This window comes from Oncorhynchus masou, chromosome 18 (genome assembly GCF_036934945.1).
Source record: "Oncorhynchus masou masou isolate Uvic2021 chromosome 18, UVic_Omas_1.1, whole genome shotgun sequence".
Lineage (NCBI taxonomy): Eukaryota > Metazoa > Chordata > Actinopteri > Salmoniformes > Salmonidae > Oncorhynchus > Oncorhynchus masou.
Genome location: NC_088229.1, coordinates 28,258,551 through 28,282,116, shown reverse-complemented (window position 1 = coordinate 28,282,116; position 23,566 = coordinate 28,258,551). Strand labels below are relative to the sequence as shown.

The window sequence follows — 23,566 nt, the reverse complement described above, 5'->3', positions numbered from 1 at the left end:
TGTAACAAATGGCCAATACATACATTATAGCAAACATACTGATTAACAGTCCTTAAATCTAATCTGTACATATTTCACAGATCACCCCTCAATATTTTTATTTGCAAGAGGGGCGGGTTCATAAACTTTGCCGAAGTACTAGAACCCCAACGGACTTAAAAATTGGCCGTAATCACTCCTGTGCATCCCTTAGAGAATTGTGCCTTCAGCACAGTGGATGGCTCCCAGCATCGAATCAACTTCAAGGATGAGGTATGTGGACAATTTAACAGTATATGCATGTGATTCTGGAAAACTATTTACAATTATCTTGAGCAATTCCCAAACGTGGAACTGCATACATTTTAGCTTAAAATCTAGTGTATCAGTTTTCACATCTGATTTCGCCAGTAGCTGGATGTTTTGTGCATTAATGCCGTTGTTTGATATCAAGTTTTACCCTCAATAGACAAGTTGGTTTTTTGTACCTCCTTGAGTATCATTAGGCTCCATTTGAAAATACTGATTGCATTCAACTTACAAATATGTAATTGTGACTGCCCTCAAGCCTGGCCAAGATGGTGAGCACAAACTTAAGAGAATGACATTACCCTCATGGCCAATCTCCACCACATCCAGTGTGAGAAACTAATACCCAAAGACCTCAGAACCTACATTAAAGCTGAATTTAGCTCATCCCATAAACTATCTGAATACCGAATAAGAAACTGTGGTTAAGGTATCAATGGAAGGAGTCCCACATGTCTGGAGTTACTGAGAAAACCACGTCAGGAAGTGGTCACAGCTTTGGCACAATCCCTTTGTGTACACGTCCAGCAGTATTTACATTTTACTGTTTCATTTCACTTGAAAAGTCAAATTCAAATCAATCTTCTTCGGTGATAAATTCATCCCTATCATATTCCTTTGCTTCGGTCGTCCTGGGTGCTAAACAGCTAGAGAAATTCAAAGCGTTTGAGCGGAATGCAGAACCCAATGAACAGCTTCTGAAGTCACTTGAGGTACGGCCAGCAGACCAGAGGTCAAGCTCACCCTGCTGCATAAAGGGCCATCCTTCTGGGAAGGGTCTAGTAGAGGGAAAGGCGGCAGATACCAGGTAGGGCCTCAGCTGAGGAGAGCAGATGCTGGGGGGCAAAGTACAAAAGGGGTAATGATGGTCTTAGTACACAGTCAAAGCCTACCTCCCTTATCACGCCTGCGGCAACAAGCCGAACGGCCACCGGAAGAACCGAAGAAGTCCAAAAGAAAGTCCCGACCCTGATGGAGGCTTGGGGATGGCTGGAGAGTTGAGGAAGAGTGAACCAATCAGGCCGCGAAAAAGGAAACAGCAAGGACACTGACAAAAGGGATGGTATAATTCCCTGAATGTTTGTCACAGTTGCCATGGATCCCTCCATCTTGGGGTTTTACAGAGCAAAGTCAGAGGAGAGAAGAGTGCCAAGTCCATTGAGCACCAGCGAATCTCTTGCTGCATGCGAGACCAGGGCAGGGACAGAGAGAAGAGTAGCATAAGCATTTCTGATGAGGATAACCAACATTTTATGAAACACTCAAGAGGCTGACATGGCAAAGATAAAAGCAGAGGGCTGGCAGAATCCAACCAGTGCCCTTAAAATGGTTGATGAGAGAAAAGTTAAGAGGACTAGTTGCTCGCCAACACACTAGTCTGAAAGAGCTGCAGGTCCAAATAAACTCAACGGATAGCCAGAGTCATGAGCTGGAGGAGAAACAAAACATCAGGCAAACTGACGAAGAGGCCCAGCAGAAGGTAGTGCAGCCGGAATTTGGGGATAATGAACTAAAAGGTAGATATGAGAAAGACCTGGAACAGTTCCTGGAGATGAAGGTGAAAGCTGTGGAGTGTAAGGCCAAGTTGGAAGACTACAAAATTAAAATGCAAGGACTTGATTCCTCAAGAGATTGAATAGTTCTAAGGGAGAAAGTTAATGTTCCAAGCCACGATGCCACATCTACTGCACAGTGGACAAGGCCAAATGAGGCCTTGAAATCAGGCAAGAGCTCTTCGCATGATAAATAGAAAGTTTGCTCCCAGAGAGAACTCCGATCTTCCTCATGCGCTAGTTCCTCCAAACCAGATCAAGGACTTGCGGCCCTCGTGGCCAAGTCTGCTTAGAGACTGGTGTACACACTGGTCTGAAGCGCCAAGTCCAAATTCAGAAACAACCAGGGGTTGTGCATCGCGCCAAGATAACGATACATCTGGGCAGCACAATGGTTTGAATGAGGTAGCGCAAGATCTGAAACTTTCCGGTTTAAAAACAAGCAAACCAGCAACTTAATGTGCGTGATAATTCAAACCGTGCAGGGATTTGTTCCCAGTTTTACATTTCTATATTGAAAGGTTCTGTGTGGCAACAATAACATGCATTTCTTTAAGCAAACTTCTATTGTCCTACCAAAAGTTGCTGAATAGCTTTTCCCATCTGGTTTGCTCCACTGTTCAGCACATTTTTGTTTGAAAGTAAGGACAGCATTTCTTTTTCACTGCACCGTTTCAAGACAGGTCTCTTGCTGCCATCTTGAATAAAATAGTTTCTTTAAACTGCATGGAATTCAAAGGAACAAATAACTGCCTGGATGTTCTTTCAAATAAAGTAACAAAATGATTTTCATAAAACTTTAATTAAATTGCTTCATTCAAGACCATTAACAAAAGTACATAGGAGCGCCTGTGCAGTTCAGGATCAACCCAGTGATCTCCAGAGTTTAAATAGTCTATAACTGCCGTAAGTGCGTACAGGCACAACAGATCACCTTCCAACACCGCCAGAGCACAATAGATATCCTGATCCTTAAGACAACTTAATTTTAATGCTTTGTTACCCCGCTCTTTTTTTACTGAAGTTAAAATGTATTTGTTATATTGTGATGTTTAATCTTTCACTAAGAAAAAAAATGCACACATTACATACAGTATATTTCAACCAACAGGTATTTGGGATGCAGATCAGTATTATTTCTACTGGGAATAAAAAGCCATCCTTTCTTCATATTTTGGCAGTTGGGCTGGGGACAGAGGATATGTCATTTTTTTTGTTTTTGTAGTTTAGGCACCGTATTCTTACATTGAAACAAAAAAAGCAAAGGAGGTGCAAAAAAATAAAGTACATAGTATAAAACTGCTCGGTATAAGATGCCATTAGGAATTCTGCACCTGGGGAAATTCCTTACAAAGCGTGTTAATAACGAAAAGGTATTTAAAGGCTCCAGATTTGTGAAAGTAAATCCAAATCATAGCCACTTAAACATTCACAGACAACACCATGCTTTCACTCCAGCTCTTGGATAAAGAGTTTAAAAAACTGCTCAAAAAAACCGAGCAGAGAAGTAGCCTCTGTTTTAGTCCACACATGAGAAACATCACCCTCCTTATGGAGGGAACATTACTTTATGCATTTTCTAGGAAAGCATAGTGAAAACCATTGGCAAATGATAATCATTTAGTTGCCTTAAATGAGGGAGAACAATGGAGGAAAAGAAGCAGATGAGCTCGAATACATGCCCACACACATACAACAGGTTGCAGGTGCAGAATTCCAGACAATTAGGCAGATGGGACAAGACACTGCCACGCAACCGTCACTGATTCTAAACGCACAGAAACCCTCAAAACAAATTCCTCTGTAACTTTTATCATTTCTAAAAACACCTTACGCACAACGGTCACACGCGCACACTCGGAAGAGAGATCCCGCCTTGTATACTGCAGTACGAAACTATCAAGTACATCATACATAGGCAGCAGAGAACAAATGGAATGAGGGTTCCCTTGCAGGTGATGGAACATGGAGGGGTTACACATGCTTATTTCTCTGTGTGTATCAAGAGTGTGTGTAGGAGCATGTGTCCACAAGACAGCAAAAATCCCTTTCCATTGTTGTCGTCCATTCTCACGTTGCATTTCTAAATCAGGGCCCACCTAGTCAGGTGGGAAGGGTTATATACTGCTCAGTCAATGACACCCGGTTGACGGGTCTTCCTCTCCACATTGAAGCCCTGGGTACAAAATAAAGTAGACCAGTAATAATGAAATCAACACACTTTATAGATAAAAACAAAGTGTACACACATCCGAACTTATTATACAGCATTACGTGTTCAAATGTGCGTACCTTTGAATTGTCAGGGCCGCGGGGCTGTCTCACAATAACTAGGCGGGGGGCACTAGCGTCATCCAGGGTGATGCTCTTGAGCCGGTTGACCAAGCGATCAGGACGGGGGGTTGCCACCGGTTTAGGCCCTTCACTGTGGGGGTAGAGAAACAAGAGGGCTTTTTTAACCAACAATATACTGTCTAGGTTTAGGATAACTGGGCCATAAATGAGACACGATTAGTAAATGCAGGGGCTAGAAATCCAATGTCCCTTACTCAGTTCCATTGACTTTGGTGGGCATCATTATTGGCTAAGTTGAGGTAATACTTCAGTTTCCGAACATTTTACCCTACTTCATGGTAATAGTACACCCCCCCTGCAGTATTTACCTAACTCTGCGCACGTTGCAGGCACTACATTTCCCTGTGCGTTGGTTGAGGATGACTGAGAACTCCACCTCATCCCCGGTCTGGAGCTCCAAGCCATCATGCACCTCTTTGACATGGAAAAACAGCTTCTTACTCTCGCCAACTTCATACGTGATAAAACCAAACTGGGGAGACAAGACATTCCAGAATGAATAGGCATAGCGCTCATAGGTAGCCACAGTGAACCATAGTGAGAAAGTCCCAAAACAAATTAAAACACTAATTACTTAATGTTTGGGTTACTTACCATACATAAATAAACCGCAGAATCTTTCAGTTCAATTTAATCATGCCCATCGGCAAAAATGTTGACAAGCATGATCAGATACCTGGTCCTTGACACACTCCACCAGGGCTTTACGTTGGGGGACAACGTTGCAGGCCATCTTCTGTCCTGTCTGGGCCACTGTGCACAGCTGGAACTTCACCATCTCGCCTTTCTGCAGACAGTCTGCCTTGTTTGCCATGCCCACAATGCCAAAGGAGTAATTCTGGCACTTAGTGCCATCTGAATGGGTACAGGTGGGGAGAAGAGGAACAGTCAATTTAGCCATTTGGTTATTATAGAGTAAATGCATTAGTAAAAACATTAAATTGACTTGGACATAAACCTCCACTGCCAGTGGTGACTTACCTTCCTCCAGGAGCTCAATGAGTCCCTGGTACTCTGTCTGGGACGGGTCCACACTGCGCAGAGGGCGCACCACCTTCCCCAACATCACTGTCTCACCAACATCCTGCCCCACACCATTCACTGCAATAACATAACACCATTAGCATACTCACTTTGAAGGTTGATAAATAAATGCTTCACTATAGAACTGATTGTGGTGCAAACTCAAACAATAACTAAAGCATTTCACTGCCTACCTGCTACCACCTTAGTAACCTTCTCAGCGCTGACTTTGTTTCCTTTGCCCTTGGACAGGGTATATTCCACAGTGTCGCCCAGCTCCAGGTTCTCCAAGTCTCCACACAGCTCACTGGAACAAACAGGCAGCAGGAACAACCAGGCAGCATGAAAAACATGGGGCAGATATTTTTTGGACAGATCTAATGTCACACCAACCAACATTTTATACTAGCTTGCATGTGTTGAATAGTTGTACCTGTAATGAAAGAAAATCTCTTGATCGTGATTGGCTGTCTCTATGAAGCCAAAGTTGTCTTTCAGGGTGGCAATGTATCCCAGCAGCCTCTTGGTGTTGACAGTGCGGTTGAGGATCTTGATGGTGACAGCGCTCTGTTGGCCAGTCCTCTTTACCTCATTGATGGAGAACTCCACCTAGAGGACAAGGTTGAATTTACAGCACATGAAAACAGAGCCAACTCATTCGCTCTTTGGTAAATTGCCATTTCAACAAAGCAAGTTTGAGCCAGTGTGAACTTGTTTGGTTTTCAGTACCTTGTCTCCTGCCTGTGGCTGGGTAGCTCCCTCCAGATCTTTGACGTGGTACGACACAGTCAGTTTCACTCCACAGTCCTCATAAGAAATCACTCCCTCTTCTGCTTCCTACATGAGGACAGACATCAGAAAACGGATTAGACTGGCAGTTCCAGTCAAAGGCTGGCTACTGCACTCCTCTCCAGAAATCAGGCATTCAACTGTTACAAGTGGATAACACCACTGCTGAGCATTAGGGCACGTTCTAATACTTCAGAAAAATGCATTCAGCCTGACAAATCAATAATATGACAAGGCTGGATAGTTGAAAGTAAAAGAGTAGGATAATGTTTTAATTCATCCAAGCCGGTGCACATCAGTAATAACTTCAGGAGGAAGGGCGGAATGATGCATTTGAAAAGTTTAGGAGTATATCAGATGAACAGCAGTAGCAACTTCTTGTTAAAGCTAAAAGTGTAGATGACTGGCACAATGATGTGCTTTGGAATGTGTGATGCACCTCGTTAGTATTCAGTTAGCATTGACTAGTGTTTGAAATCAACACCTTTGTACAAACAGTGTTAAATGTAGGGCTGCACAATTATTTTTTTTTAAAAGCCAGTGACAAGCACCCATTCTCACCTCCCTGCTGCGGTGACCACCACAGAACAAATCAGATTTGATGCATGTGACAAATACAAACAGTGAAATGCTTACTTACAAGCCCTTAACCAAAAAAAATGCAGCTAAGGAAAGGGTAGTGTTTATAGCACTGTCCACATTCCTGTAATAATCACAGCCAATTCTGACTGAAGTCATGTTACTGAAATCCCTAATTTCTTGAGGGAAAACATTCCCTGAACCCTTACATGACACCTATGTGTCACATGCACGTGACCCATAGGGCCTGGCCTATAGAACAGCAATCACATCAACAAATTGGTTATAAACTCAGAACACCGTAACATCAAAACAGATGCACTCAAGTGGGGGAATGTTTACTGGTTGCTCAGGAAGTAAAGGGGAAGTTAGATGTGCAGAATAAATTTGACCAGTTGTGGAAAATATTGGAGATCAAGAAGTTAAGGCACAAGCGCTGTGTACATATTATGTGTGCCAAACAGGTGCTGTTAGATTACAATATAATTTTCCCGACCGTTTGGAACAAAGTGACCACTGAATAAAATTATATGCGTACCAGTCCAACTATTTTTTGGTAAATCCATTATTACAGCAAAGATTAAAGACAGTTATTTGTTTGTGAATGCAATTTCTTTCCCAAATTTGAATGGTTTATTTATTATTTACGCTAATTATTTAAGGGCGGCTTTGTTATTTTATATCGAAGAAGCTTGAAAGCGCTTAATGATAATGACATTAGTTACAATACAGAGATCACGCGGCTTATTATTAATATTTTTCAGACAATTTGGAAGTTAAACTAAATAAAACCAAGGAGGCTGTACTAACAAAACCAAGATGTAAAGCCATTACTACAGCATTGCAAAGCTTAAACAGCTAAATTTCTGAACTTGTTTATCCGACGTGTTGTGGTTACGTGAGGCTTGGTGCTCACGGAATAAATTGGCTATTAAACAAACCAGCAGCAGGCAGGATCTTCAACCGATCGGCATTGCAACCCCTCAGTATTAAAATTGTCATTGGTGGGTTTGAGGTGTCACTGTAGAATTGGTGGTGTTATGGGCAAAAGTAGTAGTAGCACATTTGTATAAGTAATAAATCACAATTTTTGATAATGATCCTAAGATATGAATTAGTTTTTTTTAGCTACTGCTCAACTAAAGAAACCTTGGTCGACCAAAAGCCTATAGACCAAACAGTCGACTTAATGGAGTCAGCCTTAGTTAAACGCCATATCTCCTTAGGAACTAGTAAATTAAGACTGCAAAAGTGAGAATAACATGTTTTTACAGAGGAATTGATTAGGACTGAAACCACAGTCAAACATGGGGTGAGGAGCACATTCAGCGGGCATAGACAACACCACTGACCTTTTTGTACTACTTTACCCTTGAGAAATATGCACAATTAGTCTACCCATTTGAGCATACATGGCAAATACAATATGTATGTCTGCAGCAATGTGAAGAGCAAGGTTAAGAAATGAAACTGATTTAAGCAATTGGGCAAAAACCTATACATGATGAATTTTATTAAGGTAACTAGGGGAATTTGTCAGTTGCCATGTAAAATGTCTGGCAAATCAATGTCATATCTAGCTAACATGAGACAAAATTAGTGGTTAGTACGTTGCCTCAGTGTCAATCCAGTAGGAAAACATTCTGATAGATGTATCTATCTAGCGTTGTTCAATTTGATGGCATCATGCAAAGACAAAACTCCTACCTTGTCTTTTTTCTAATGGAGAGAAGGAGCATGAGGGGGAAAGGGTGAAAGGAGAAAGCAAAGCAGAGAATTAGAACTAAGGAGTCAAATCAAACGGGCTGAAAAATGCCTGATCGTAAGGGGAAATGTGTGCGTGCGGGTCTCGGAGCAGTTATACATTTCGATACTGATCAGACTAGGAGGGGATGAGGAAAGAAAAGGCAAAGAAAGATCAGGCAGGGAAGGACAAACATGTACCGTCAAAATAAAAAAGGCAAATGTTGACAATGTCGCTGTGGGTTCCCAAGTGCTGCCCTGGGTGCTTCCGTACCTTCTCTTTGGCCTTGCTGGGGCTGGCGCTCTTGTTGTTGGTGATAGCTGCTGTGGCCTCCTTCTCCACCACACCCACAAAGCGCTGCTCAGACTGGGTGTGGAAGGAGACTGTGCCCTTGGGCAGCTTCTTGATGCGCACCGCGTGGTTCCTCTGGGCAGACAGCATGTCCTGCACAGGAAAGGGAGAAAAAACCTGTTTCAATGTGTGTTCAATAATGCTCTCATTGAGATTGGCTACCTCACAATACAAACCAGACAGAGACCAAAATACATTTGGAAAACAATGTGCCTAGGAAAAGTGAATGGGTTCAAAAGTGAGATTTCCTAATATTTATAAGAATTTACTGGATGTTCATTTCAAAATCAAGAGTTTCCCACTAAACTAACAGCCTTGGAAGATTGACAGAAAAAGAAGGATGGTGAGAAAAGGAATTTTAAAGACAGCAATTGTATATTGAAAAACGGACCATGGGCGTTCTCTCTGGACTCACGGGCACAACTGTGAACTCGACTTCATCAGAGATGTGCAGCTGGCCCTCCTCCAGCACCTCGCTAAAGTGAAAGAACATCCTGGCGTCCCGGTCCACACACTTGATGAAGCCAAAGCCGTCACGCATTGCAGCAATCACACCCTATAGGACAGAGAGCCGTTAACACAGCAGAGATGCCATCGACTCTGCATGTAGACCGAAGAATCTGCTGGGACTGAATGGGATGCGTGAGTTTACGAGCTGCATTAGTTTCCCGATCCTTGTGTTTTCATCACTAATTATATGGACGTATCAGGATTGGGCAAAAGCAGCCCTTATTAAACTGCTTCACTGAGTGCTTTGATTTTACTTTCGAGTTAAACGAGATTAAAGAAACAGTGCACTGCAGATAAAATGCCAATCCTTCCCTTTCATTCGTGACTGTAGGTTTACGCTCTTCCATGTAATAGATAACAACAGTTTGGAATAGGAAATCAATTTTAGGAATGCAAATTTCAGGTTGCCATATTCATTGATTAAACTCCACAAAAAGCTTCCTCAAATGAACTTGTGAGCGTACCATAGATCTCCTCATGGTCCTTACCATCTCACGGGACTCCTTAGTGAAGTGGAAGGTGTCAGGCAGGATGTCGATGTTGGTGGCCCGCTCCAGCTTGTCCCTGCGGTCTGTTGAGATGTTGAACTGCACATGGTCGCCCTCCAGCAGGGTCACCTTGGACTTGGTATCCTTCTCGCCGAAAAGGAGCTCCTTGTCCGTGAAGCTGATCCTAGCACAGATGCGGCCTGGGAGCGGATCATTCTAAAAGATTGGGAGGAACAATACAAATAATCAAGGATTCAGTAAAAACCAAGCTCGGGTTAATTCTGAGTATGCAGGCATCTCGTAAGTTGCGGACCTGGTTCTTGGTTGGAACTTTAGGGATGACTTTGACGACAGTGCCTTCAAACTGCTCAATGCTGATGTCCTCAAATATGACTGTTCCCTGGGCAAGCAGCCTCACGTCAGTGGCCACCTCTTTCCCCTAGAGAGAAAAACAAAATGCTTTACAGCCAATTTATGCTTGATTCGGCAATGTGGTCTAAAGGTTCTGTACAGAGGGTCTAACGCAATTGCGGAGGCCAAATCAAGCTCCATATGGCAATGCCATGCACCTCCCAAATTTTGTAACAATGCAGAGGGCTCCATATCGCTCCGCAATGAGATGATTGGTTGACGCTAAGTGGAAGAGCATGTGTAAACACAGCTTAGCTCCACGAAACAAGTAGTATGAATGCCCTGACATCTGCAGACACCGTAATGCCATAAATGCTTTAGTTATTTCAATGTTGCTTCTTTTCCATTAAGACATTCTATTCCATATTTACAGGCTCATGGCATCAATATGTATTCAAAATGTATACATGAGCAGGAGTAATTTCTGTTGAACAGACTGTCATTAAACAGCCATTGCTTGATTTGACAAGTTAAGTCCCCAACATAAGAATAACTTGATTCCAATACTGGCCTCATATTTTATACTTTTGCAAGCCATTAGAACGAGTCACTCAAGTTGGCTAGCCAGAACGGTTCCATGTGATGCCACCTACGTTTCTCTCTTTGATGGTGAACTCCACGTCGTCGCCGGCCTGTAGGGCCTCCAGGTCACCCTTGAACTCGCTGTAGTGGAAGAAGATCTCCTTCACCACGTCAGCCCTCTCAATGAACCCAAAGGCCTCCTACCAGACAAAAGGATTATAGATTAGATTATAATCAGGCACATGCAGTAGCCAATGTCCAGCCAGGGATCCACAAGGCTCTACTGTGGCTTTACCTTGGTGGCACAGACAACCCCCTGGCACCTCATCTGTTTCTTCTTGACCAGGACGATGTTGTGAGCACTGACTGCACCAGTACTGAAACACAGAATATACCATGAGGAAAAGGCTACGGTAGTATGCAATCAAAACATTTTAAATTGTGAAACAATAAGACACTTGAAAAACAACTCACTGCTTGTTGGTTTCCATGTAGAAGCTGACTTTGTCTCCCGTGTCCAGGTGCATGTTGCCCTCTATGTCATCCGGGGTGTAGGTCAGGTAAAACACCTCCTGCGTGGGAAGGAATCCATACTTTACATTACATTGACTACCAGCCTTGTCATGAAAAGTATCTTTCTACAGGCCAATTGACAGTCTTACCCCGTTTCTCTCGTAACACACACTGCCAGTGGGCACCTGCCCCGGTGCAGATTTGCCATCCAGGTGAGTGGGAATCGCTGAGACAACCTAAAAGACAGCAAGAACCACAGGGGGAGATGGTTAAGAATGGCATTTGGGTGATTCAACATGATTGCCTTGCTATAAATCAGTGCACCTAAATAAGGAAATTACAATCAATGATTCTGTGGAAACAAACTGGTTGATTTTCAAAAGTATATCAATGTAGATACTACTGCATGAGATGTGAAATGCTTGAAATGCCAAATTTCTTCATTTGAATGAGTAAAGGCCATTTGAAGAAAAGGCTAATAAAGCAATGGCTATCAAAATATTACAGCCAATCAAACCTATTCAATTTACTGAATTAATTTGTCATTCCTTTGAAAATAAGCCTTCAACTTAATTTAGGCAGAACTTTAGAGAAAGATTTAGGCTGTTTTGTTTAAGCGTCAAATCCCACCTTCACCCGTGAACACCATCACCACACAACATGTATGTCGAGGACAGTCAAGCCCATTGTAAATCTCCATGGAAACAGACGATATTCCTAGCATTTCAGATAAACAGACCACGGCCAACATAAATAACAACAATAAAATTGTGGATTTAAAAATCAGACGGGCGGGGTTATTATTAAGAATTACACATCTATGAAACTATTAATAAACAAATTATTTTAAAGATTCACAATGAGCTTGAACATACACCCAACTAACGAACAAACACCGACATTGAGGTGACAGGGACAAAAACAGAACCAAAAGTAAAATGGTGTTCCTTAACTGGATGAATATAACCATGCAGCACAGTAAAGGGAGAGGCGTGCGAGTCTGGCCCCACCTGGCCCGAGATGCGCTCCTCTGGAAGCACCTCTGGTTTGATCTTAAGCAGCTTCACTGCTATGGGCTTGCCAGTGCGCCTGTCTGAGGACACTTCAAACTCCACATCATCTGGAGAGGCAGAGGGGAAGAGAGAAGGAAGAAAACAGGTTGTGAGAAAATGCGTTTGACACCAAATGCTGACCGGACATTCATGGAGGTCAATCGACTTAAAAGCTGCCCACAGTAGCTTGTGAAAAGACCAGGACAGAAAGGATTTTTTTTAAAGGAATTCTCATTTTTGGCCAGATAAACATTGTGAAGTTTCCACCGACAAATTAATCCTAGTCTCAAGGAGAATCTCATTTGAAAATGTTTAGTCCAGGATTAATCCGTGTCTGGGGAAACAACCCCTAAAAGCTTGTTGTTCAGTACAAGGCTGGTGGATGAGACTTGACTACTAAATGACTAGAAGCAGCACTGGACTCACCTCCTATCTTGAGCTCCTGCAGGTTGCCGTTGTACTGGGAGCAGTGAAAGAAGAGGCGCGCCTGCCGCTCCGAGCACTGGATGAACCCGTAGGAGGTGAGCAGCTTCTCCACCACTCCAGTCTCCCTGATGCCCGCCGCCGTGCCGTTGGCAAACGCCGTGTGCCCGTTGTTGTGGAGCATGCCAGGGTCAAAACTCATCTGAGCAGAACAAGAACAGAGATTATTTTAGAAAAAGAAAAAAGGGCTGACAAAATATAGCTCTGAACATTGAACGTGAGCAGATGTGAGTTTATGAGTGGGATTGTGTAAATGTATATGATAGAACAATTATCTTTCACAAATGAAACTCCCAAATACGTCAATAAGATCTAATTTACACACAATCCATTAAATTGTGTTTCCTGACTAATGGTTGAACCAAAGTTTGGAGAGACTAACCAAAAGAGCTTTCTGGTGTTCTGACCATTTCTCTTCTGAATGCCGGTGAGCACAGTTGGCCAACCCCAGATGGTTTTTATGTTGATTCAGACCATTCACTACCAATAAAGGCCACACTGTATAGTTATTTCTAGTTGGCTCAAGAGAATCCTCCACTTCTGTTGACACAGTCACTATTGCAACTAAAATAAACAAGCACCCCTGGATTGACAAAGTTGGGAACACCATACATGCAAAAACAATTGTTATAGGACTTAATCTTTATCCAAACCTACTACAAAACCATTGCATCTCCCATTGACTAACAAAACGCAACATGAACTGGGAGCTACAATAGGACTTCACACAGAGCCAAATGTTCATTAATTGATCTCCCTCAAAGCAATCAAGAGCCACTGCAAAACAAACCATGCGGTTAGCTAACATCCCCCTGGCAGTCATTACCACTGTGGGTGCAACTGATGTGATTCCCACACAACATGCCCACTTACTGATCTCTGATACAGGGGGGTCCGCTTGTGTTTTTTGTGTGAGACAGAGAAGGAGCGGGGGATAGCCACCGCAGAGGTGGAAGGAGCAGTATTACGTGCCAAAGGGGGTTCGGAGTGCACCCTCTCCATATCCAACAGTGGGGTCGGGACTGGAAAACACTGTTGGGGGGTCAAAGGGTGTTTTGGAGATTCAGATACTTGGCGCTGTGGTTTTGCTCATGAGTTCTCATTCCATTACACTGTAGCTTTCTAGGCCTTTGAAGTTATCTTCTTAGACCAATTGTAAAAGTGAGAGGCAAGTAATAATAAAAACAGATCGATACTGACCGTGGGAATCCTAATTCCATAAGAGAAACTCATAAATTAAGTTATTAGCAGAGACCTAGCATCTAGTATTATGGATGGAAATGTATGTGCCGTTTGGCTCTACAACACTAAAATGGGGGGGGGGGGGGTTAATGTCCAGGCGAGGTAGTCTTTGAAACACCTACAATAATCAGACTGATCAGTAAAACTAAACATTTGCCATCAACAGCTGACAGAATGGAACAAAGTGTTGAGAAAGGTGGTCATGTAACATTTTAAGTTATCTTTATTGCCTGAATTACTGCTAAAATAAGAGTTGACAGATTCAGAAAGTGCTGATGTGAAAGACAGTTTAGACAGAAGCACGTCTACACAGTAAGATGATAGTGGGTACATGAAGGGTCCCAGAGCAGCCTCATCTGTTAGGTCCCTTACTAGCATAGCATCAATGTTGAAAATTGAAATTCCCAGTAGTTAGTAGATTGAGTGGTCTGTCCTTAAAGAGATGAATAATCCCATTTGCTGGTTCGATAATTAAGATTCCAGACTAAGCGACATTGAACGGCACCAGCCATCGGGGAAACAGTTTAAAATCAACTCGTCTTACAAACTAGCCTACCTTAACTTATTTCAGTCTAGTTATTAATTGGGAAAAAATGTCAAACTGACATTGTATAAATCGTTTTGTCAATTTCTACTGGGAACATTTTGAGTATTAACGTCACCTGAGGGGTGTACTACAAAGCAGGATCAATGAGTTCACCAGCGGACTTGTCAAAGCAGTGAAATCTGAAATGGGCATGGTATAATTGACCCAGCCAAAAACACATTTTGCTTTCGTAATAAACCAGAAAATCAATATTATTTCCTTCACCTCTGCATCAGAATCCTGTTTGTAGGCCACAGGAAAAAATATTTTAAAGTCACCCTTTATTCTCACTTCATGTTACATTACACTCTAGAGGTCAACCGATTAATTAGGGCCGATTTCAAGCAGATTTTCTTGGTTCACACCTTTATTTAACTAGGCAAGTCAGGTAAGAACACATTCTTATTTTCAATGACGGCCTAATGAGGCAGAACGACAGATTTTTACCTTGTCGGCTCGGGGAATCCAATCTAGCAAACTTACAGCAAACTCGTCCAACACTCTAACCACCTGATTACATTGCACTCCACGAGGAGCCTGCCTGTTACGCGAATGCAGTAGAAGCCAAGGTGAGTTGCTAGCTAGCATTAAACTTATCTTATAAAAAACAATCCATAGACTGTCGCTGCTCCAATGTGTACTGAACCATAAACATCAATGCACAAGTATATATTTTTAAACCTGCATATTTAGCTAAAAGAAATCCAGGTTAGCAGGGAATATTAACCAGGTGAAATTCTGTCACCTCTTGCGTTTATTGCACGCAGAGTCAGGGTAAGTCTATGATTTGATAGAGCAGTCTGACTTTAGGGGTGGTCGGCAGCAGCAGGCTCGTAATAGTCAAAGGTATATGGTTTAGAGAGAAATAGTCGACGTGTTATAATTCCTGTAATAACTTGCGGCTGAATTTTAAAAAGGGGTTCCTTTGTTATTTTACCGTTCATGTCTTCCATAGAGAAGGTCTTGATCTACTTCAAATAAGGTCCGTTTCGTGCAGGCTTAAACCGCCTCCGTGTTTTGATACCCGTGTAAATCTCACTTGGATAAGGTAACAGTCAACATATTTTCATAAACCACTATACAAACAATATGATCTTCGCTTATATTTAGCCAATATTGAGCAGAGTTACCTTGTCCTATGGATATCTACAGTTATGAAATTGTCAAGGTGGTGTAAGCCTACATGAAACACAGACCTTATTTTAAGTGAATCTAAAAATATCCTATGGAATAAATGAATGAAGGAACCGCTTTTCAGATTTTGCTAGGTGTCATGGGAATTATGACTCGCACTTCGGTACTCAATTCTTACCATGCCCATTATAAAAATAGGATTTCCTTTTTGTTTTTAACATTCATCACAGGTAACTTAAACTATTTTTATTCAAACAGTTGAGAGTATTTGTCTCCTAAGCAGACTCTTCAGTATCATTGTCACTTCAGAGCTGTATGTGTTCTAAAACTTAACTGGGAACATTGAAGACCCATGAAAGCTGGTGGTTCATTTTAACATATGTTCTCATGTTATTTGAGACTAAATTGATTTTATTTATGTATTATATTAAGTTAAAATAAGTGTTCATTGAGTATTGTTGCAATTGTCATTATTACAAAAATGTGTTTTTTTTGTCCTCCAATAATCGGTTTTCGGCGTTGAGAAATCATAAATCGGCCGACCTCTATTACATGCCCATTGTTTTCCTTTGCCTGTACTAGATCACTAAGACAAAAACAAACTTCAGTTTGTTTATATTGCCTACATTAGACAGAAATTGCAGCACTAATCATATCCCACACCACTAATTTCAGGTGACATTGGGCATGGCACAAAGCATTTACAGCCTTAAATTGTGGTGGGTAAAAGCAAATTTGAAACATAACCAAATCCCAAGTAACCTTTAGACCACCCTGTAACGTCTTGACTGCACCTGAGCAGAGGCTAGTCTCGGAGCCCCGAGGAATGGAAAGGTAAGGCCAGTCAGAGCAGAGAGAGGTAGGGCAAGGTGGGTGAATGAGTGTTCGATGGGGGGGAGACGGGAGGTGGTGGGGAAGATGGAACTTACGGATCGGCCGTATGGTGACAGGCTGAGTCCGACGGGGGAGGTGCTGCTCAGGTCAGCGCTAATAAACGCGGCAGGTGGCGACGTGGGCAAGGTAAACTCAACAAAGCCTTTCCAGGGGCTGCCCATATTTTTCCATAAACTCAAGCCAAACTCCACCCCTTTGTTGTACTTGATAACTTGTTTGCTTGACTGCCTCGATTTGTTTTGTTTTTTTGCTCAACCACCCAATGATACACCTCTGGATGTCTGCAAGGGTGAAAATGGGAAAGGGACAAAAATAAATATAGGGGAGGCAAAAAGGTCAGCCAGTGAACAGTGTCACAATTAAGGGAAAGGTCTGTGGGTGTGAGGAGACAAGGGAAAAGAAGGCTAGATATGACCAGGTAGAGGGGGCAGGATAGAGAGCCAGAGGAAAGATTGCTAAACTTCAATAACGAAGTAGGCCTATGGCAGGGAAGACTGGCTCACTAAAAGCCTTTAACTGTGCTAAAGCTCTCTACTGGAGTTATCGCAATTAATTTATTTTATTACTAATTTATCTAAAACACGTTGAAGAATGATTCAGCCCTATCAAGTAGACGCAGAGTTGTCATAATTTGAGGTACAGGATGGTTAGTCCAACTGCATCTGAAATTTAAGTCACTCAAGTAAATTAGGGGAGCCGGTGTGCATGTTGTCACCAAAAATAGCAAGTTTATTTATGATATCAAAAAACGACCATCTGGGTAAGGGGCAATATTCCCCGCCTTAGTTAAAATGGTAGCGGATGTGCACACGTACAATGGCAGAATTGTTGGGACATTTAGTGGGTTATTTGTGTTCATTATCATAACAAATATATCTCCACATTCCTGCCCTATGATAGCACTTCAGGGGACCAGACTGGAACTTGGGAAGGTGTGTTTTCTTTCTTAATTAGTTCAACGTCAAATTTAACACGAGCATCAATTTGTAGTGCCATGTAATAAACCATTACAGTAGTTTGCAAATGCATTTGTTAATGGCGTCCTATCAAATCAGTCCTTGATATGTGTAGATAAGTGAAAGCAAAGTAAATACATTTGACATGCAACAATATAGTTGGAGATTGCTGGACTTATATAAAGGATGCCTTTCTAGACACAAACAAGAAATGTAATAAACAAAGTTATTCAAAACCACAACACATTTATGAAATAAGTAAAACAAAGAAAAAAATGGACCTGCCTTGATTTGGAGTCTTGAAACTTCTGGTCGTCTTGAACGCCTTTGCAGATCTCACACACTTATTTGTTACAGGTTTCTGGCACAAGTTCTAGATACGAGTAGCATGAAGCAAAAGGGAGAAAAAATATTTTAAAAGGCAAAAACAGGTGCAATAGTGCTTGAAAACAAAATAAACAGAGCAAGAAAAGATAGACGTAGGTGATCGGATGGTTAAAGGAACTGGGGGGGGAATAGAAGCCCTCTCGGCACCCCAGGGTAGAGTCGGTGGTGAGGATGAGAGCGGCTGGGAGTAGCGTTGGGACGTGTGCTTTGTCAAAGCTGTTGAGTAGGCACAAACTTCTGGTCTCAGATCTGTTATCTTCACGGTTTTGCAATGTTGGCAAAGGATTGCTTCTCTTGAGTGTGTTTCGATTGGGCAGGTGTGTATCTTGTGTCTTTGGTGTTTTCTTAGTTTAGTTGCTTCTAGATTTTCCTTTGAAGTGATCCTTTCCTTGAGTTGTTGCGACTGTACGTTTCGGGATGTTTCTCTTGAATTTGTTTCTTCGTTGTGATCTGAACTTGAAGAAGCAGTTGCGTATGGTACAAAAAAAAAATTCAGTTCCGTTTCACTTCATACTGTTGAGAAAAAGAGATCCACTATTAGTTTAACCTGTTGAGTGGAGGGGCAGTATTTTGATTTTTGGATGGAAAAACGTACCCAAAATTAACTGCCTATTTCTCAGGCCCAGAATCTAGAATAATGCATATAATTGTCAGATTAGGATAAACACTAAAAAGTTTCCAAAACGGTCAAAATATTGTCTGAGTATAACAGAACTGATATTGCAGGCGAAAACCTGAGGAAAATTCAAACAGGAAGTGGCCTCTATTTTGAAAGCGCCATGTTCCATTGAATGCCCCCCTCCCATTTAAAGGGATATCAACCAGATTCCTTTTCCTACGACTTCCCCATGTTGTGAACAGTCTTCAGACAGTGTCTGGCTTTTATTTTGAAAAAATGAGCGAGAAAGATCACATCATGTCAGGGTATAGCTGGGTGTCCCCAGAATTTTGCTTGTGCAAGTTTGGAGCAGCCATTGTGTGTCTCTCTCCTATTGACGAAGCTAAAGTCCCGGTTGATATATTATCGATTATATATTGAAAAAAAAAACTGAGGTTTGATTATAAAAAACATGACATGTTTCTGTGGTCATTAAGGATACTATTTGGAATTTGTCTGTGATGTCGTGACCGCTCACGCCTGTGCATTTCTGAACATAATGCACCAAACAAATGGAGGTATTTTGGATATAAAAATAATCTTTATGGAACATTTATTGTGTAGCTGGGAGTCTCGTGAGTGCAAACATCCAAAGATCAAAGGTAAGCGATTTAATTTATTGCTTTTCTGACTTTCGTGACCAATCTACTTGACTGCTAGCTGTTTGTAATATTTTGTCTACTGAGAGAGATGTTCTTACATAAATGCTAGGATAGCTTTCGCCGAAAAGCTTTATTGAAATCTGACACGCCAGGTGGATTAACAACAAGCTAAACTGTGTTTTGCTATATTGCACTTGTGATTTCATGAAAATTAAATATTTTTAGTATTTTAATTTGGCGTGGTGCAATCCAGCTGGATGTTGACGTAAATGATTCCGCTAACGGGATGGGTGCATCAAGAAGTTAAAATGAATCAGATTTAGTCATTATCAAATGTACATGACCTACTAATTTGAATGAACTAGCAAATTACACAACACCTGATAAATGTGCCATCAAAGACATATGTCACCATTTATGATGGTGGTGGTACCATTAGCCCATAGGTTGACAATAAATTAGGACATCATGTGTTGGAAACACTGCAACAAAGTACTAAGGGGCAAGCATTAGAGCATTCTAAATAGTCTTTCTAGATTCAAGACCACTTTGAAAAAACATTATAGCAACCTGTAGACTAGTGCCCTGGGTCACTTTTCATGTGAATTGAAATCCAGATTCTTCGCCCCCAGACTCCCAGGCCTAAATATAGACCTTCCTCAGCTGCCCCTGCACACAGTGCCAGCTGACTAGATACTAGAAGTCCTGCGGATAAACAAGTCCCTATGCATACCATTGGCCGTACTGATATGCATGTCAGTTTCTAACCAGTAAGGTCTGTGTAATTCTATGAGCAATGTGGATCATGACAAAAGGCTCAGACACTGATCCTAACATTTAACTGTATAGGACATTGCACAGTAACAAGAAGCAGGGACATATCCACAAAGTTTAACTAATGCATCATGGCTGTGTCACAGTGAGTGCTAAATGTTGTGAAAGGGGTCAAATATAATTCCAATGAGTGGATGGGTCTTTAAAGCTCATACTTGGTATCCAGGTTACAGTTGTTTATGGACAGCAGTGCTAAATTGAACCTCTTGGAAATCAGTGTCAGAGAAATTCTACAATTTGACTTACAGTCCATCATAATGGATAATTTTATACCACTTATCTACATTATTAACCATTATAACACCCTGCCATTATATGATTTCTATTCGCATCTTGACAACACTGCCATTAGTGACAATTTGGTTACATGTCATTGTGTTTAGGCTGTCAATGGATTGGCACAACTACCACCTAGCAAGGTTTGTTGAGACAACACCTGTACTGTCAAACTGAAGAATGGTATGCAATTGAATCACCCTTGGTAATAGGGTGACGTTGGTTGAAAGAGTGGGGAAAACGTTCACTCAGAAAACAACTCTTGCTTAATAGAGCAATGAAGAATATCAACATGGTTAAAAAAAACAGGCTCTTGGGAGCAAGTGCTTTTCAGTTGCTCATGACGCAGCCATAAATCAACATTTGCCTACCAGTGCCCACCCACTAAAATCACTGGCCACGATTGGCCTTTTGGCACATATTTCTGAAATAAGTGGTCGTACATTGTCGATTTCAGAAGCCCATAACTTTTGTTTGTCATCTTACTTGCTAACGTTAACTATTGTTTTGATGCTTCACCAAATTCTGAATTCATGTCAGTAAAGCATACTAAATAAAGTTGGCAACAACAAGAATACGTACACGGCCTCATCTCAGCTAGATAACGTTAGCTGGCTAGAACTGTAGCGTTCATGCATCATGACAAGCTAGCTAGGTGGTTCATTGTTACTAGTCGTAACGTCACTTAACTGTCCCTGTTGGTTGAACAATGTTTGACACCAAGCAAATCATTAATTACTAACCAGCGTACTATTAGCTATAACTATGCACAGCCATGTGATTTGCCATCAAGCAACCACGCTTTGTAATGCAGTAACGTGGCCTACTAGCCAACGCATCATTAGTTTGCATTGCTAGCTAGCCGATTAAGTTTAACGGACACTAATTAGCTAGCAAACTAACTACAAAACAAATGAAGGTGTTAACAAATGGTTAAATCGAATGGCTAGTTAACGTTAGATATTTGTTAAACGCTCACTAGCTGACATTAGCTAGCAAACAACGCGTTAGCTTTACTTCCCTAACTGTTACTTACTACGAGCACTTGGCTAGGTAATCATATTAAAAATGGTTTGTTCCTAATTCATGTAATTGTGAACACGAACAATGCCTATTGTGCCAATTTCAACAACCCATTTACTTCGCAAGGGTTAACATTTCAAGATGGGCAGGCGCATTAGTTGGTAGTGTGGCACCGGACAACAAAGGAACTGCGACAGATAAATTCACTAGCTTGTGGCTACCTAGCCAACGCTTGCTAAACTCGTGCAAGTCCAGATAACAAATGGAGTCAGCTCGTTTGTCACTTCAGCAAATTTGTTTAACGCCAAACATAACGCGAGGATACCGGTAGGCATTAAACAATTGATCATGTTTATACAGGTTATTAATTACGTCGAAACGTTTACCAAAATAGCTACACAGTACTGTAACGTGTCCGTATGATTTAGGACGAGTAAAAACACCGGATAACACTACCCCGCCTATACGTTTTGAAGGATAAAAACTTGGTTCAAAATGATTTTATATCGCTATAACTTGGAGATAATCTCATATTATTGTGGTTTCAACCGTAACTTTCAATTAGTAAATTAAACAAAACTCACCCCAACAGCTTTCAGCACTGTCACCAGCGCCGCCAGAAGCAGCACGGCACATTACGTAGTAATCGGAGTGCGATCCTATCGCGAGATTTCATATGATACGGTACTGAGAGGTTATACTAGACATCATGGATATAATGACGAGAAACTTGTGTCACAAATCAAAGTTTATAGATCGGGTAAACAGGTCAAATCACATTGTATTGGTCACATACACATGGTTAGCAGATGTTAATGCGAGTGTAGCTTCTAGTTCTGACAATGCAGTAATATCTAACAAGAAATCTAACAAATTCACAACAACTACCTTATACACACAAATGTAAGGGATGAATAAGAATATGCACATAATAATATATGGATGAGCAATGGCTGTGCAGTATATGCAAGATGCAGTAGATGGTATAGAGCAGTATATGCATATGAGATGAGTGATGTAGGATATGTAAACATTATTAAAGTGGTGTTATTTAAAGTGACTAATGGTAGGCATAGGCAAGATGCAGTAGATGGTATAGAACAGTATATACATATGAGATGAGTAATGTAGAATATATAAACATTAACAAGTGGTGTTATTTAAGGTGACTAGTGATACCTTTATTAAGTCCAATTATTAAAGTGGCCAGGGATTTGAGTCAGTATGTTGACAGCAGCCTCTCTATGTTAGTGATGGCTGTTTAACAGTCTGATGGTCTTGAGATAGAAGCTGTTTTTCAGTCTCTCGGGTCCCAGATTTGATGCACCTGTACTGACCTCACCTTCTGGATGATAGCAGGGTGAACAGGCAGTGGCTCGGGTGGCTGTTGTCCTTGATGATCTTTTTGGCCTTCCTGTGACATTGGGTGCTGTAGGTGTCCTGGAGGGCAGGTAGTTTGCCCCCGGTGATGCGTTGTGCAGACCGCACTACCCTCTGGAAAGCCTTGTGGTTGCGGGCGGTGCAGACGGAGATACAACCCGACATGATGCTCTCGATTGTGCATCTGTAAAAGTTTGTGAGTGTTTTTTCTATACATTTCTATATGTAATAACACTTGAGATTTCCTGGGCTAACAATGTAAGACATAATACATAAAATAATACATTAAAAAAACAAATAACTGCATAGTTTCCTAAGGACCTGGAGCGAGGCGACCATCACTATCGGCGCCATCTTGCAAATCATGTGGATGTTCTCGCAGGTGCAGCAAAATACTTGTTTCTGGCTCCAACAGTGCAGTAATAATACCTATCAATACAAAACAATACGCACATAATCCAAAAATAAAGAAATTAAGAAACATCTTAACGAGCAATGCCAGAGTCCAGAATACAAATATAATTGTGTGTATAGACCAGGGGTCTATAACCTTTTATAGAGAACTACTTTTGAAAAATGAATCGTTATTGTATAGAGTAGCTTTCAAATAGGCACATTCTTCTCTTCTCCTCTATCTTGCAACTCTTGGTGTACTAAATATGTGTTTTCTGTCAATATACCTGGTAAGATAATGGTTAATAAACAACTATAAAGGGGCCTCATAAAATTATATTCTGTATTTTCCTGAATTCTGTTTTCTCTGTTTTATTTTTTCTGTTTTTCTGGGGGGTTTTCCAGTTTTTTTTACTCTCAATATTACAATTATTCATATAGAAACAACAAAAATGGAGTCCATGTCAATGCTTAAATCACTTAAGAATACCTTTTTTGAGGTATGAAAAAAACAAACAAATGTATTTTTTTGTTGTTGGT

The 23,566-nt window shown here is 41.3% G+C and overlaps 1 protein-coding gene across 13 annotated transcripts; it reads right to left on the bottom strand.

Moving 5' to 3' along the window:
• Positions 1–2,624: 2,624 nt before the first annotated feature.
• On the bottom strand, positions 2,625–21,905 carry LOC135504342 (cold shock domain-containing protein E1-like). Of its 13 annotated transcripts, none has more exons than XM_064922819.1 (21): positions 21,838–21,905; positions 17,759–18,373; positions 16,553–16,798; positions 12,605–12,803; positions 12,080–12,246; positions 11,276–11,362; positions 11,088–11,206; positions 10,909–10,990; positions 10,685–10,813; positions 9,994–10,119; positions 9,657–9,896; positions 9,074–9,238; positions 8,605–8,775; positions 5,949–6,056; positions 5,653–5,828; positions 5,414–5,526; positions 5,178–5,297; positions 4,873–5,051; positions 4,505–4,668; positions 4,134–4,266; positions 2,625–4,017 (listed from the first exon to the last, which is right to left on the bottom strand). In XM_064922819.1, exons 3-21 carry the CDS (start codon positions 16,676–16,678, stop codon positions 3,970–3,972), a joined length of 2,652 nt encoding a protein of 883 aa, XP_064778891.1. In that variant the 5' UTR covers positions 16,679–16,798; positions 17,759–18,373; positions 21,838–21,905; the 3' UTR covers positions 2,625–3,969. The 13 variants fall into 13 exon arrangements, with proteins under 13 accessions (XP_064778891.1, XP_064778892.1, XP_064778903.1 ...); XM_064922820.1 differs by having other exon boundaries at positions 17,759–17,846; positions 21,838–21,893; XM_064922831.1 differs by lacking the exon at positions 16,553–16,798.
• Between the last annotated feature and the right edge of the window lie 1,661 nt (positions 21,906–23,566).

What these genes read in the sequence shown, in the direction of transcription:
- LOC135504342 (XM_064922818.1), bottom strand. Translation starts at nt 13,663, where the DNA reads ATGGAGAGGGTGCACTCCGAACCCCCTTTGGCACGTAATACTGCTCCT. An exon ending in TGTGTTACGAGAGAAACGGG is followed by an intron (nt 11,207 to 11,275) that starts GTAAGACTGTCA and finishes TGTAATGTAAAG; the next exon opens with TATGGATTCCTTCCCACGCA. An exon ending in CATTGAGCTCCTGGAGGAAG is followed by an intron (nt 5,052 to 5,177) that starts GTAAGTCACCAC and finishes GTACCCATTCAG; the next exon opens with ATGGCACTAAGTGCCAGAAT.